Here is a 12,710-nt window from a genome sequence, read left to right on the forward strand (position 1 = left end):
CACAGAGAGAAAATGGGTGGTTGTCAGAAGGGAGGGGAAGGGGGTTTCGGGAGGTTGGCCCAAATTGGTGAAGGAGATTAAGAGGTACACACTTCCAGTTATAAAATAGATAAGTCATGGGGATGTGATATACAGCCTAAGGAATATGGTCAACAATACTGTAGTAACTTGGTAAGGGGACAGATGGTCACTAGATTCATTATGGTGATCATTTTGTAATGTATTTGAATTTCAAATCACTATGTTGTACACCTGAAACTAACGTTATATTGTGGCTACTAGAAAATTTAAAATTACACATACGGCTCACATTTAATTTCCATTGGATGGCACTGGGGTAGAAGGAAGAGAGTTACGTGTTCTTGAGAAAAACAAGGAACAGCGGTACATAAAAAATACAGCAAACGTTCCTGAGTTAAAAAAAACTGTCATGCCATTGAAAATCAGTGAAAAGCAGACCTATATCTGGACTCCAGTTTTAAATTACACGGAAAAACATTAAAATTTTTTCTTTAAAGACGCTAGTTGAAAAAAGTATACTTCCAAATTTGTTTTTGCCTTTTTTCCAGCACACTAAATGCTTCAAAACAATGGGGCAACGTTTACTGACTTGCCATAGAGAAATACTGTGACCTAAATTTTATATACAGTGAAACGGTTATTTGTGTAACAAACCACCATAGTGACATTCTCAGGTATTCGTGGAGAGATTGAACTAAAAATTAGGTCAAGAGTTATTTTAGCCAACTGAAAGAAGAATTTGAGTACAGAGCATTCAAGGTATAAAAGTAATCTGAGTTTTTCCTTGCCTTGTGCTAGGCTCCTATCTTAGGAATGCACTTGGCTAAGGGCTATCAAGTGGATTTTGCATCCAAGGGGTAAAATTTGATTCGATGCTGCCTTCTGCTTCCACTCCTTTCATGGAAGTTGCAGCAAATACATTTCTCATTCTTGATCCCTCAGTTCACAGGAAGTCTCCTGCCAGGTTGGATGACTACCCAGAACAATAAATGGGTACAGCTGTATTTTGGGACTTACTAAAAATGACTAAGCTATTTATGAAGTTGGGACACTGCAGCAGAAGAACTGTTGAACGAATAACTTATTTTCTCCTTTACAAAAGCCAAGTTGCCAAGGAACTGGATTTTCTGCATCTGTTGAATGCATGCTTAATGAGTCATTGGCCTCTCTTTTTATGTTTTAAATTGATTAAGACTAATAAATAACCCAGGGATGGATATCATCTGTTACCAGGACCACTTCCTCTATGGCCTGGGCGTATTTCTGGGCTTATGATGCCATGAGCAAAAAGTATATTAAAAAATCAAGAGGGCCTCGCTGGTGGCACAGTGGTTAAGAATCCACCTGCCAATGCAGGGGACACAGTTTCGAGCCCTGGTTCGGGAAGATCCCACATGCCGTGGAGCAACTAAGCCTGTGCGCCACAACTACTGAGCCTATGCTCTAGAGCCCACGAACCACAACTATGAGCCCGTGTGCCACAACTACTGAAGCCTGCGCGCCTAGAGCCCATGCTCTGCAACAAGAGAAGCCACCGCCATGAGAAGCCCGCACACCACAACGAAGAGTAGCCCCTGCTCACTGCAACTAAGGAAAGCCAGGCACAGCTTGCACAGCAACGAAGAAACAAAGCAGCCGAAAATAAATAAATAAAATAAATAAATTTATTTTTAAAAAATGAAGAAACACAAATGTAAGAAAATATATCAAAATGTTCATTAATTGTTATCTTTGGGTTGAAGATTTCTGGATAATTTTTATCTTTATGCTCTTAAATTTTCTAGTTTCTTTTTTTAAAGTAGTTGTTACTTTTATCCTTAGCAAAAGGAGAGATTTTAAATATCAATTTATACACTTCTGTACATGCCACTTGAGGAAGCTATTTCTGGAATTTCTCCCAGTTCACAAGATCTTCTCTTCTGGAAATTCCTTGTTCTCCCCTCAGTTTTTAGGGAAGAGTCCCAGGCAACCATGCAACCATGTTTTTATTAGTCAGGTCTTCATTCAAATGCTACCTCCTTAGAGACTTTCCAAGCACCTGTCTAAAGTCCCCACGCCTAACAAGTCACTCTGTTTTGTCTTATTCATAGAGCTAATCCTATTAGCAATTATTTTACTTCCTTGTCTACTGCTCTTCTCTTTTCAGTGAGGGACTTTGTCTTGTTTATTGCGGTGTCTCCACACGTGCTATGCGATCAATAGAACAGCCACAACAAGTGAAAAAAAGCCCCACGTGACCCCGCCTGCCTGGCCATAGCTGATAGGACCAGGGACTGGAGCAAAACAAGGCCAATCAGAATACTTCTCTCTGGAATTTGGAGCTGTTGTGGTAACATGAACATGGAAGCTGCACGTTTGCCATATTCTAGCTTCTGGGCCAGAGAAAGAGAAAAATCAAGATGAGAGAGAGAAGGAGGGAAAGACAGGTGTGAAGAGCATAGGGAAGCCTGGTCCCACGGGCTTCCTGGACCTGCTGCGTTTCAGCCTTGGTTCACATAACCTTACAAGTAAGCTCCGTGTTTCAGGTCAGGCCGGCTAGGGTTGCTGCCTCTTACCTACAACCTCATGAATATACCTGTGGTCACCATCATGCTTTAAAAATTCATAGCCAAAATATTTGAAGGAAATAATCCAGAATGTTTGCCTCTGAGTGATGGGACTACCTAGTTTTCTATATTTTCTAAAACAAGTCTGTGTTACTTTTATGATTACAAATATATGTTTTATGTTTTTTGTTTTTTTCCCCTGAGAAGCATGGAGTGACAGACCTAGGGTATTCCAGGAGATCCCATTCTGTCCATCCATTTTATTCTGCTGAGAGGTTTAGCTGTGAAATGACTCACCAAGTTCCCAAAGCTCATTCACACCTTTTGGCTTGGGTTTTCTTATACCCAGGCCAGTATTCTCTCTACCAGGCAACCTCTGGACAATTATTGTGCTGTTCACTTCAAAATGTTACATTTCAATTATTTCTTCAATAATAAATTCTCTCCCTCAAGGTGAAAAAAGCTTTCTCTTACAGGTCAACTCTAGTGAGTTGTGTGTGACTACCCGTATTGCTGTGTTGAGAGTTTCTGAGGCATCCAGACTGGGTAGGAAGGTAAGTACCACAGCTGACGAATGATGTCTGCCCTGAGTGCAAGGAGGAATGGAGTGACATGGATGAAAGTTCTAATTCTTTCTTAGATGCAGTGCAAAGCTGGCGTTGTGAGAGAGGAAAACGGAAGGTCAGGGGATCCATTTGGATCACATATACTTCTATCCCTTGGTTTATGTTACAAGAATTTCTAACTTTATTGTATGATGATGGCATAACAAAGACAAAGAGTAAGGCAGTGGCTATATAAGTTTTGCTTTGCTTTTTTATTACTTTTGTTTGAAATTTCATTGCACTTTTCTAGCTAGTTGGAGGCCAAAAGGGCTGATTATCATTAGGCAGTAAATGTGTCAGGGGATGGATCGACCGTAAGCGTAACTGGGCAACACAGGTCTGAGGGAAGTGCTTTTGGAGGGTCCTGTGTTTCTGGGCTGGACCACTGGGCAGCTCTAATTCCTAAAGAAATCTCACTAGCTACTGATCCATCTCACTTGAATCTTGAAGTGCATTCACCACCCCCATCTAGTTTAAGAAAATTTCTTGGGCTTCCCTGGTGGTGCAGTGGTTGAGAGTCCGCCTGCCGATGCCGGGGACACGGGTTTGTGCCCCGGTCCGGGAAGATCCCACATGCCACGGAGCAGCTGGGCCGGTGAGCCATGGCCGCTGAGCCTGCGCATCCAGAGTCTGTGCTCCGCAGCGGGAGAGGCCACAACAGTGAGAGGCCCGCGTGCCGCAAAAAAAAAAAAAAAAAAAAAAATTTGCCAAGTGGATCATACATGTGACCTCACCACAGACCCAACAGCCAGCATCTCCAAAATGGGGGGTGGGGTGGAGCTGCAGAGATGAGCCGCGTGGGACGGGAAACTCCCTTTCCCATTAACTTAGATATTAATTTCTAAGGAGGATTCCAGAAATCAGCTTTATCTGAGAACTTGCTTACCCCCGCATGCACGTGCCAGTCATTTGTGAGTGTGTAGAATTCAGGTTGGAATAATGCAGTATAGAGGTAAAAGGGCTTTTCTGACTCTGAATTACTTAGGGACTTTTCTCACCTCTGCAAATCTTGAAAGTGGAAGGTAATTTCCATGTGTGTTCTAGGCGGCACGGAGGGTGGAAATCACCAATCCTGGAAAGGCCTCTGCCACCTGAATTCTGAATTCTTAAGACCCTGCTCTTATATAGTGCACTTTTTGTTTGCTTGTTTCTAAACATCTAGGTCTTTGTTTTATGTAGCAACCGGAGGTTACATGAAGTACAGCAAATAGGATTCGTCTTGCTCATCAAGTCCTAGCAGTTGGAAGTAGCTGCCTGGCGCGCTGTGCTAACAACATCATGAGGCCACGTCTGGGTCTTGAGGAAAGCACCACGATGCCGTAGCAGTGCCTGCTGTGGGTGCAGAAGGCGGGGATGATCGCTCTCATGTCACATACATGACACCTCTGAGTTAAATCATGGGGCACCTTTCAGATTCGACACAGGGCTAAGTTCGTAGGAGTCTAGAAAATGGACCATTAACAGGCTCAGAACATAAGAATTCATTATCAGTGGTTTTCCCCAAGGAATGGATCCTGTAGCTGTCTCCGAGACAAGTTTGTTATTGATTGACTCATGTCTCCTTGTAACTTCCTGGGAAAAGCAGATAGTAGCTGTTCACTCTCTCTCCTCTGCATTGGGTCCTCAGGGTTTGGTTCCTGCATACTTCCCAGCCTCCCAGTGGTCTCCTGGCCCGACCTTCTTGGGACTCATTCTCCACAAGGCTGATGGAGGGAGCTTTCTAAATGGAAGCCCTGACTATGTCTGTCCCCTTTGGTAGTTCGCATCATCATCCTCAGGATAATTATTGGCTCCTATGATAGGTTCATCTTGATCTGGTCCTTGCTTGCCTCTCCACCTCCACCTCTTGTTGCTTGTTTCCTTGGCACTATATGTCACAGCCAAGCTCCTTCTGTGTGAGGTTCTGTGTGAGGTGCTCTGCTCCCCGTACGGCACCTGCACCTCGGGCTCAGCTTAGTTCTCTTCTGGTGAGCTTGCTCAGTGCCTTCTGTCTCCCCTCAGACCAGGTTAAAGGGCCCTTGGAACTCACTCTGTGCTTGCTTTGACCCCATATTGTGACCCCAGGTGTGTCTCTCTCCCCTACTAAACCCAAGGCTCTAGCAGGCAAGAACCGCATCTTATCACCTGCATCCAAACCACCAGGGCAGTGGATGGTCCATAGGAGGCGCTTGATACATAGTTATTAAGTGAGTGAATGAATGGGGATTGGGTAGTTTTCCCAAATTCATGAACTTAACAGGGACTCAGCATGGATTAGCGCTCATGATCATTGAGTTGACACCACCCATTTCCTCATCGTTTCACCTCATCTGCTCTCCTGGCCCCATATGCTGCTTCTCCCAATAACACTAGTCATTGCAAGAAACTGAGGCAGCCAAGGGCCAATTATGAACTAGGCAAAAATCTAGAAATGCAAAGTTGTTGAATTTTAGATCTAGACAAGACCTTCTGGATCCTCCTGTGCAGCTGAGGTCTGGGAGGCAGAACTTATGCCTCATCCGTGCCTCCCTCCCTCCCTCTCTCCTCCCCCTCCCCCTCCCTCCCTCCCCCCGTCCCTCCCTTCTTCCCTCTCTCTCTTTTTTGGAAATAGGACCGGTTTCCAGCAACCATAATGGCATCTATGAACATTGTATAGCCAGCTTTTCATGGTCCATATGATGACATACAAAAGTGAAGAGAGGGCTTCCCTGGTGGCGCAGTGGTTGAGAGTCCGCCTGCCGATGCAGGGGACACGGGTTCGTGCCCTTGTGCGGGAAGATCCCACATGCCGCGGAGCGGCTGGGCCCGTGAGCCATGGCCGCTGAGCCTGCGCGTCCAGAGCCTGTGCTCCGCAACGGGAGAGGCCACAACAGTGAGAGGCCCACGTACCACAAAAAAAAAAAAAAAAAGTGAAGAGAGTAAGGGACCCACCCACAACAGTGAGAGGCCCGCGTACCACCAAAAAAAAAAAAAAAAAAAAAAAAAAAAAAAAAAAAAAGTGAAGAGAGTAAGGGACCCATATTGGCCCAAATTGTGCAGCTATATGCAGTTCTAATTCCAAGATCCCTTAACGGAAATTTCCTATTTTTTTCTCTTTTTTTGAATAAAAAATGGGTGGCTGGTTCATTTTGGGGGGCTGTGAGGTGACTCACCTTACGTAGCTGTGTTTTTGTCTCATAGTAGGCGACCATAGGGATGGAGGCCCGGTAGTAGGTCTCAAGGCGCTTGGTGATAGCGGTTCTGTCGTCCGCGTGCGGGCTGCCCCCACTCCTCTGGAGAAGGCGGTTGGTCATGGTGTCTGCCGAGCAGTCCATACAGATCACCAAGCGAGGGTCTCCAATCTGGGGATGGGGAGGGGGCACAACATGCTCAGAAATTCCATTCAGCGAGGTTCTGGAAAGACCTGGGATCCCTAGTTCTTTACTTCTGCTTCCTCTCAGGGTCCCAGACCTACACTGTGGCAGAGTTGGGACAGGACATCATGGCTCCTTATTTCCATGTCAGCAGCTTTCCACAGGCTGCCTCAGAGCTGTCTCTTGTCCTCAGCTTTTAGGTCACCTCATGTAATGCAGGAATTGTATAGAATGCTACCCAATGCAGTCACAATCTGTCCTCCACACTAAGGGGAGGGCTGTGTGTGTGTTTGTGTGTGTGTGTGTGTGTGTGTGTGTGTGTGTGTGTGTGTGTGTGTGTGGTGTTTCCTGCTGGGAGCCCTGCCTGACCTACTGGGACAAGCTAATCACCTCTTTCTTTGTCCACCACTATATCTTACATGAGCCACCAGGAGCACAATGTGGCTGTGTCTGTACTACGTGGTGGTCAGTAGAGCATAATGGTTGAGCACACAAAGGTTCGAGTCAGGCAGCTGAGGGTCAAATCCTGGTGTGGTGACTTGTCTCCAAGATGGTCTTCATTGATTCATTACCTCCATGTACTTTAAGCTCTTCCCCCCATTGAGACATAGAGCCCATTCCTCTACCTCCTTGAATCTGAGCTGAACTGTAACTGACCAACAGAACATGGTGGAAATGATACCACATGCTTTTATTATTTATTTATTAATTTTTAACACCTTTATTGGAGTATAATTGCTTTACAATGGTGTGTTAGTTTCTGCTGTATAACAAGAGTGAATCAGTTATACATATACATATATCTCCTCCCTTTTGCATCTCCCGCCCACCCTCCCTCTCCCACCCCTCTAGGTGGTCACAAAGCACCAAGCTGATCTCCCTGTGATATGCGGCTGCTTCCCACTAGCTATCTATTTTATATTTGGTAGTGTATATAAGTCCATGCCACTCTCTCACTTCGTCCCAGCTTACCCTTCCCCCTCCCTGTGTCCTCAAGTCCATTCTCTAGTAGGTCTGCATATTTATTCCCATCTTGCCCCTAGGTTCTTCATGACCATTTTTTTTTTTTTAGATTCCAAATATATGTGTTAGCATACAGTATTTGTTTTTCTCTTTCTGACTTACTTCACTCTGTACAGTCTCTAGGTCCATCCACCTCACTACAAATAACTCAATTTCATTTCTTTTTATGGCTGAGTAATATTCCATTGTATATACGTGCCACATCTTCTTTATCCATTCATCTGTCGATGGACACTTAGGTCGCTTCCATGTCCTGGCTATTGTAAAGCCACATGCTTTTAGAAGCAAGATCATAAGAAGTTTTGCAGTTCCTGCCTGGTCAACTGCCATCTAAGATGTCCAGTGACTCTGACTGCTAGGCTGGGAGGAAGCCCAAGCTAGCCACACAGAGAGGCCATGTGGACAGAGATGCCTGACCAGACCTTGGCTGTTGTAGACATCCCAGCCCCTGCTCCAGACATGTCTACTCAGCCTTACCAACTATCTGACTGCAGCTGAATAAAGGACCTCAAGCGAGAACCAGCCAGCTGAGCCCATCAACCCCCAGAACCCTATGAGAGAAAATAACAAATTGTTTCTTTAAGTTACCTGACTTCATCATTAACTAAAGGTGTCACTCAACTTCTCTGCACCCCCAACTTTCTCATTTGTTCAATGAGGATGATCACAGAATTGCTGTGAGGATTAAATACAATTAAATAAGGTAATGTAAGTAGATTGCTTGGCATATGGAAACACTTGGTAAGTATCAGTCACTATGTTATGTCCCCGTATTGGGCTCTGATCTCTTTGTGTGTAGGCGTTAGGAATGCTCAGCTCCTGATCCCAAGTCTTGTATATAGTAGGTAACAAAGAAATGTTTTCCTGAATGAGTGATAGTGTATGATCGGTAGTGTGTCTCTCCCTATCTCCCCATCCTTCCCTTAAAGTGTTCTTTTGCTTCTGATGTCTCTCTCTGGAGGATACCAACCTTGCCTCCACTACCAATCTCAACCCTGGATCAAAAGAAATTGTTGCTGTCTTCTGATCTTGCAATGTAAACGAAAGTTTACCGCCCCACTGTGGAAAGCGCCTGGGAGGGATGGGAACAAAGTCAGGGTAGGGGAGGACTTTAAGACAACACGCAGAGCCGTTAAGTTGTCAGTAAGTGCTGTTCAATGATTTATCTACCCCCTCTGAAGGATGTACTTTAAGAAACAAAGTGGAAAAATTCTCCAAAATCTAGAAGAGTGAAATAAGCCTCTGGAACATGTCATCTAACTCTTCTGTCTTTATTAATTGAAAGAAAAAAAAAAAAAGAGCATTTGAGCAGTAAGAAAGCTGGGTGAAAGTTTAGAAGACAATGACCCTTGTCCACCAGCAGAGGGCGAGATTGAGCGGCAGCCTAGGGCTCAGTTGCAGAGTTTGGCTCCTGGAGCAGTTTCCGGTCGGGGTTGTGTTTGGAGACTAGGCGAGTTTTCTTACTGTGGCGGTTTTCAGGGCACTTGTGAGGACACGGATGACAATTCAGGGACTCATTCAGGTACAAACAGAGGTAATGTGTGTCTGAGCAGGAGCTGGCAGTAAATGAACCGAAATAAGTGCAGGACAGAGAGGGAGCGTCCACCTTGATTCTCAAAGTGTGGGCTGTGAACCAGTTGCACAGGCTTCATCTGGGAGCTTGTTAGAAATGCAGATGCTCAGGCACCATCCTCGACCTGCTGACTCTGGATTTTAAGAAGATCCCCAGGTGATTCTTCACAAAATAATACCTTGAGAAGCTGCTCTCCTGCCAAGATTGGGGTTTGACCTAACCTATTTCTCCTGGAGTCAGCACTCCCTTCCTACATAAAAAGCTGTCAAGCAGCCATTCCATTTGGAAGTGGCCTGTACCACTGATTCTTTTTTTTTTTAAATTAATAGATTTTAAGTTTTAGGTTTACGGGAAAATTGAGCAGATAGTACAGAAAGTTACCATATAATTCCTCTCCCCTGGTTTCCCCTATGATGTCTTTAGGGTGGTACATTTGTTACAATTAATGAAACAATACTGAAGCATTAACTGAAGTCCATAGTTGACATTAAAGTTCATCCTTTGTGTTGTACATTCTATGGGTCTTGACAGTTGCATCATGTCATGGTCCACCATTATAGCATAATACGTAATACTTTCACCCCTCTGAAAATCTCCTGTGCTCTTCCTATCCATTCCTCCCTCTCTCTCTTCCCTAACCCCGGCAACTACTGATCTTTTTTTTTTTTACTGTTTCTATAGAATTGCCTTTCCCAGAATATCATAGTGTTGAACTCATCCAGTGTGTAGCCTTTTCAGGCTGGCTTCTTTCACTTAGCAATATGCGTTTAAGTTTCTTCCATGTCCTTTCATGGCTTCAGAGGTCATTTCTTCCACTGATGCTTTTAACACCTATAAGTTTTTGAAATGTTTGAGTGAAATACCATTCAATCATTTTTCAAAACGCTTTGATATATTTCTTTAGAAAGTCCCTTGGAGTAGCTCTGCCTTTTTTCCCTGGACCATGGTTAGCCTCTAACACAGCGGTCCCCAACCTTTTTGGCACCAGGGATGCATTCGTGGAAGACAATTTTTCCACAGACACGTGGGGCGGAGGGAGGGGAATGGTTTAGGCGGTAATAAGAGCGACGGGGAGCCATGGGGGGCGATGGGGAGAGGCAGATGAAGCTTCGCTCGCTCACCCGCCACTCACCTCCTGCTGCGCGGCCCGGTTCCTAAGAGGTTGAGGACCCATACCAGTCTGCGTCCTGGGGGCTGGGGACCCCTGCTCTAACATCCCGTGGAGGGGAGAACAGAGAACTCTGTCCTTGTCTGGATGAGTCACAGAGACTTGGGGACAACTCCATGTCCCCAGCACTCCCCTGCTGGCTCCCTGGAATTCTGCCACTGCAGTGCTGGGCTCTTCATGGCCTTTGGGTATTCAGGGGACCCTTATTAGAGCACAAGTGCCCTTGGGAGGGCATTGAGATATGTAAGAACATTTCAGCAGCGGGCGCACTGTGCCATCGCTCTAACCGCTGTGGGGAGCAAATGGAGGCCCACAGAGGTTAACTTGCCCCAGATCACTGAGGACTAGTTAGTGACAGTCCTGAGCCAGCTGCATGTAACTCCAAAGCCTGGTGACTTCCCCCTAGTGGAGGGTGCCAGAGCCTTCAGAATGGGACTCAGGCCAGATGCCTGGTGGGCCAAGTGGAGCCAGGAGAGGAGGGTGGGGTAGTAGGAAAAGAAGTGGACGGTGTCAGAGGCCATTTAGTTTTATTTTGCGGAAACTTGCTTTCGCTGCCTCTGGGAATCTGGTTGGGATCAGCAGTCACCCCAGCTGAGAGCAGCCCACCAGGATGAGGGTGTCAGCTGACTTGTGATGATGGCTTTGCCTGGAGAATTCCAGCAGGTAGAGCATTAGGAGGCATTTTCCCTGCTCTCCTCTGCCCCCACCTTAGTTTTCTTCTGATTAAGTCAGGACACGGGTTAGGCCATATTACCAGTGGGCAGGGTCCTGCCATTCAGGAACTTTCGACGGTTCAGAGTACCAGCTTTCTTGTTCTCTCTGGGCGCCTCAGTTGCCTCATTTTAAATGAGGATGACAAGAGTTTCTGCCTCATAGGACGGCTGCCGAGGATTAAATGAGTTAATACACGGCCCATTTCAAGCACTGCATAAATGTGAGATAATGTTATTTAATGTGGGCCTGGCAAGATTCATTTTCATCCCTTTGTACTTCGTAAAAGCCCCTGTTGGTCAGATTTGAGTTTAGAAAGAGTCAGAGGCCCCACCCGTGCTTTTAGCCTAAGTCGTACACTCCAGCGTGTCTACCAGCCTCACTGCACTGGGAGGGAAGGCCCGGCTAACAACAGAGCCACAGGCCTATTTCCCATTTGCTCTCACTCCTGAGCTTTATCCCCTTGGGGAACCTCAGTAGAGGAGGGGTGATGGGGTCATTTCAGCATTGCTGAACACACAACCCTAATAATAATAATACCACCCCATCACCACCGTAACGTCTGCCCTGGTGCTGCCATTACATAGCTCAAAAGTTCTGCAATGAACCGGAAGTTGGAAGAAGAGAGTGGAAAATCTCAAGTGGAAAATCCCAAGGTGGTCCCAAGGCTTGCCACAATTCCAAACCACTAGGACACACCAACTAGAAAGTTCCTTGGCCAGACTCATAACTTTTTTTTTTTCCTGCTAAGTGTTCATTCCAAAGAGTAGAATGCACTTATAAACAGAATCACTGATTCTATAGATGAACAGTGTTATGAGACAGTTCAGAGCAACCAGGCAGAGCGATACACTGTCATTATCCACACATCCGGGAAACTCATCTGCATAGTCAGGCTAAGGGCAGAATTTCAGCTAAGAGGCTTCTGGGAGGAAAAGGCAAGAGCAAACCCGTGCATTTCACTTCTGTTAACGTGTGTTTAGTTTGGCTGCTGAAATGTTGGGTTAACACAGGAAAGCGTTTCCATTTCACACCAGGGAGTCAGGCTAAGCACACACCCTCCTTGAGATGAAAATAAACTATAATAATACCTACTGAATAGGATTGTAAAGATTAATACAATTAATACAATCCTGAATAGCACTGTAAAGATTAATACGATGACATGGGTAAAGCATCTAGTTCAGTTCCGGGCACATTTTAAGTGCTCAAAAAATAACAGCTATTATTCAGATAGTTATGTATCCTGTACGATTTTAACTGCATGAAGATAGGTACAACCAAGACCGGAAGAACAGACATCAGAGTGTTATCTCTGGGTGGTTGGTTAGTCTTTGTTTTACATTTTCCTGTGTTGTCTCATATCTATATAATTCCTACTTCTATAATCAGGAAAAATATACATAATTTTGAAAAAAAACCGTAACAGTGTATTGAACATCATATGCAGGCTTATACCTATATAAGGCACATTTCAAGGATTTCAGCCAATCCTCCCAACAAGCACTGAGGTAGCAATTTTTTCTTTTTTTAACTGAAATATAGTTGACACACAATATCATGTTCCTTTCAGGTGTACTACGTAATGCTTTAACACTCGCATACATTATGAAATGATCACCATGATGAGTCTAGTTACCATCTCTCCTCATACGAAGTTATTATGATATGACTGACCATATTCCCTATGCTGTGTGTTACATCCGTGACTTATTTACTAGACAACTGGAG

The 12,710-nt window shown here is 45.0% G+C and overlaps 1 protein-coding gene and 1 long non-coding RNA gene across 4 annotated transcripts in view; one reads left to right on the forward strand and one right to left on the reverse strand.

Moving 5' to 3' along the window:
• Positions 1 to 12,710, reverse strand: part of AK5 (adenylate kinase 5) — a 239,594-nt gene that overhangs the window by 10,661 nt on the left and 216,223 nt on the right. For all 3 annotated transcript variants that reach the window (XM_060142523.1, XM_060142522.1, XM_060142521.1), the window contains one exon: positions 6,304 to 6,492. In XM_060142523.1, coding sequence (XP_059998506.1) covers positions 6,304 to 6,492 — 189 coding nt within the window. The remainder of the gene's footprint in view (positions 1 to 6,303; positions 6,493 to 12,710) is intronic.
• The window catches only part of LOC132516115 (uncharacterized), a 108,660-nt gene that overhangs the window by 4,273 nt on the left and 91,677 nt on the right, over positions 1 to 12,710 (forward strand). Inside the window, exon 2 of the long non-coding RNA XR_009539259.1 lies at positions 3,044 to 3,121. This is a non-coding gene — a long non-coding RNA (uncharacterized LOC132516115). The remainder of the gene's footprint in view (positions 1 to 3,043; positions 3,122 to 12,710) is intronic.

The sequence above is a fragment of the Lagenorhynchus albirostris genome, chromosome 2 (genome assembly GCF_949774975.1).
Source record: "Lagenorhynchus albirostris chromosome 2, mLagAlb1.1, whole genome shotgun sequence".
Taxonomy (NCBI): Eukaryota; Metazoa; Chordata; class Mammalia; order Artiodactyla; family Delphinidae; genus Lagenorhynchus; species Lagenorhynchus albirostris.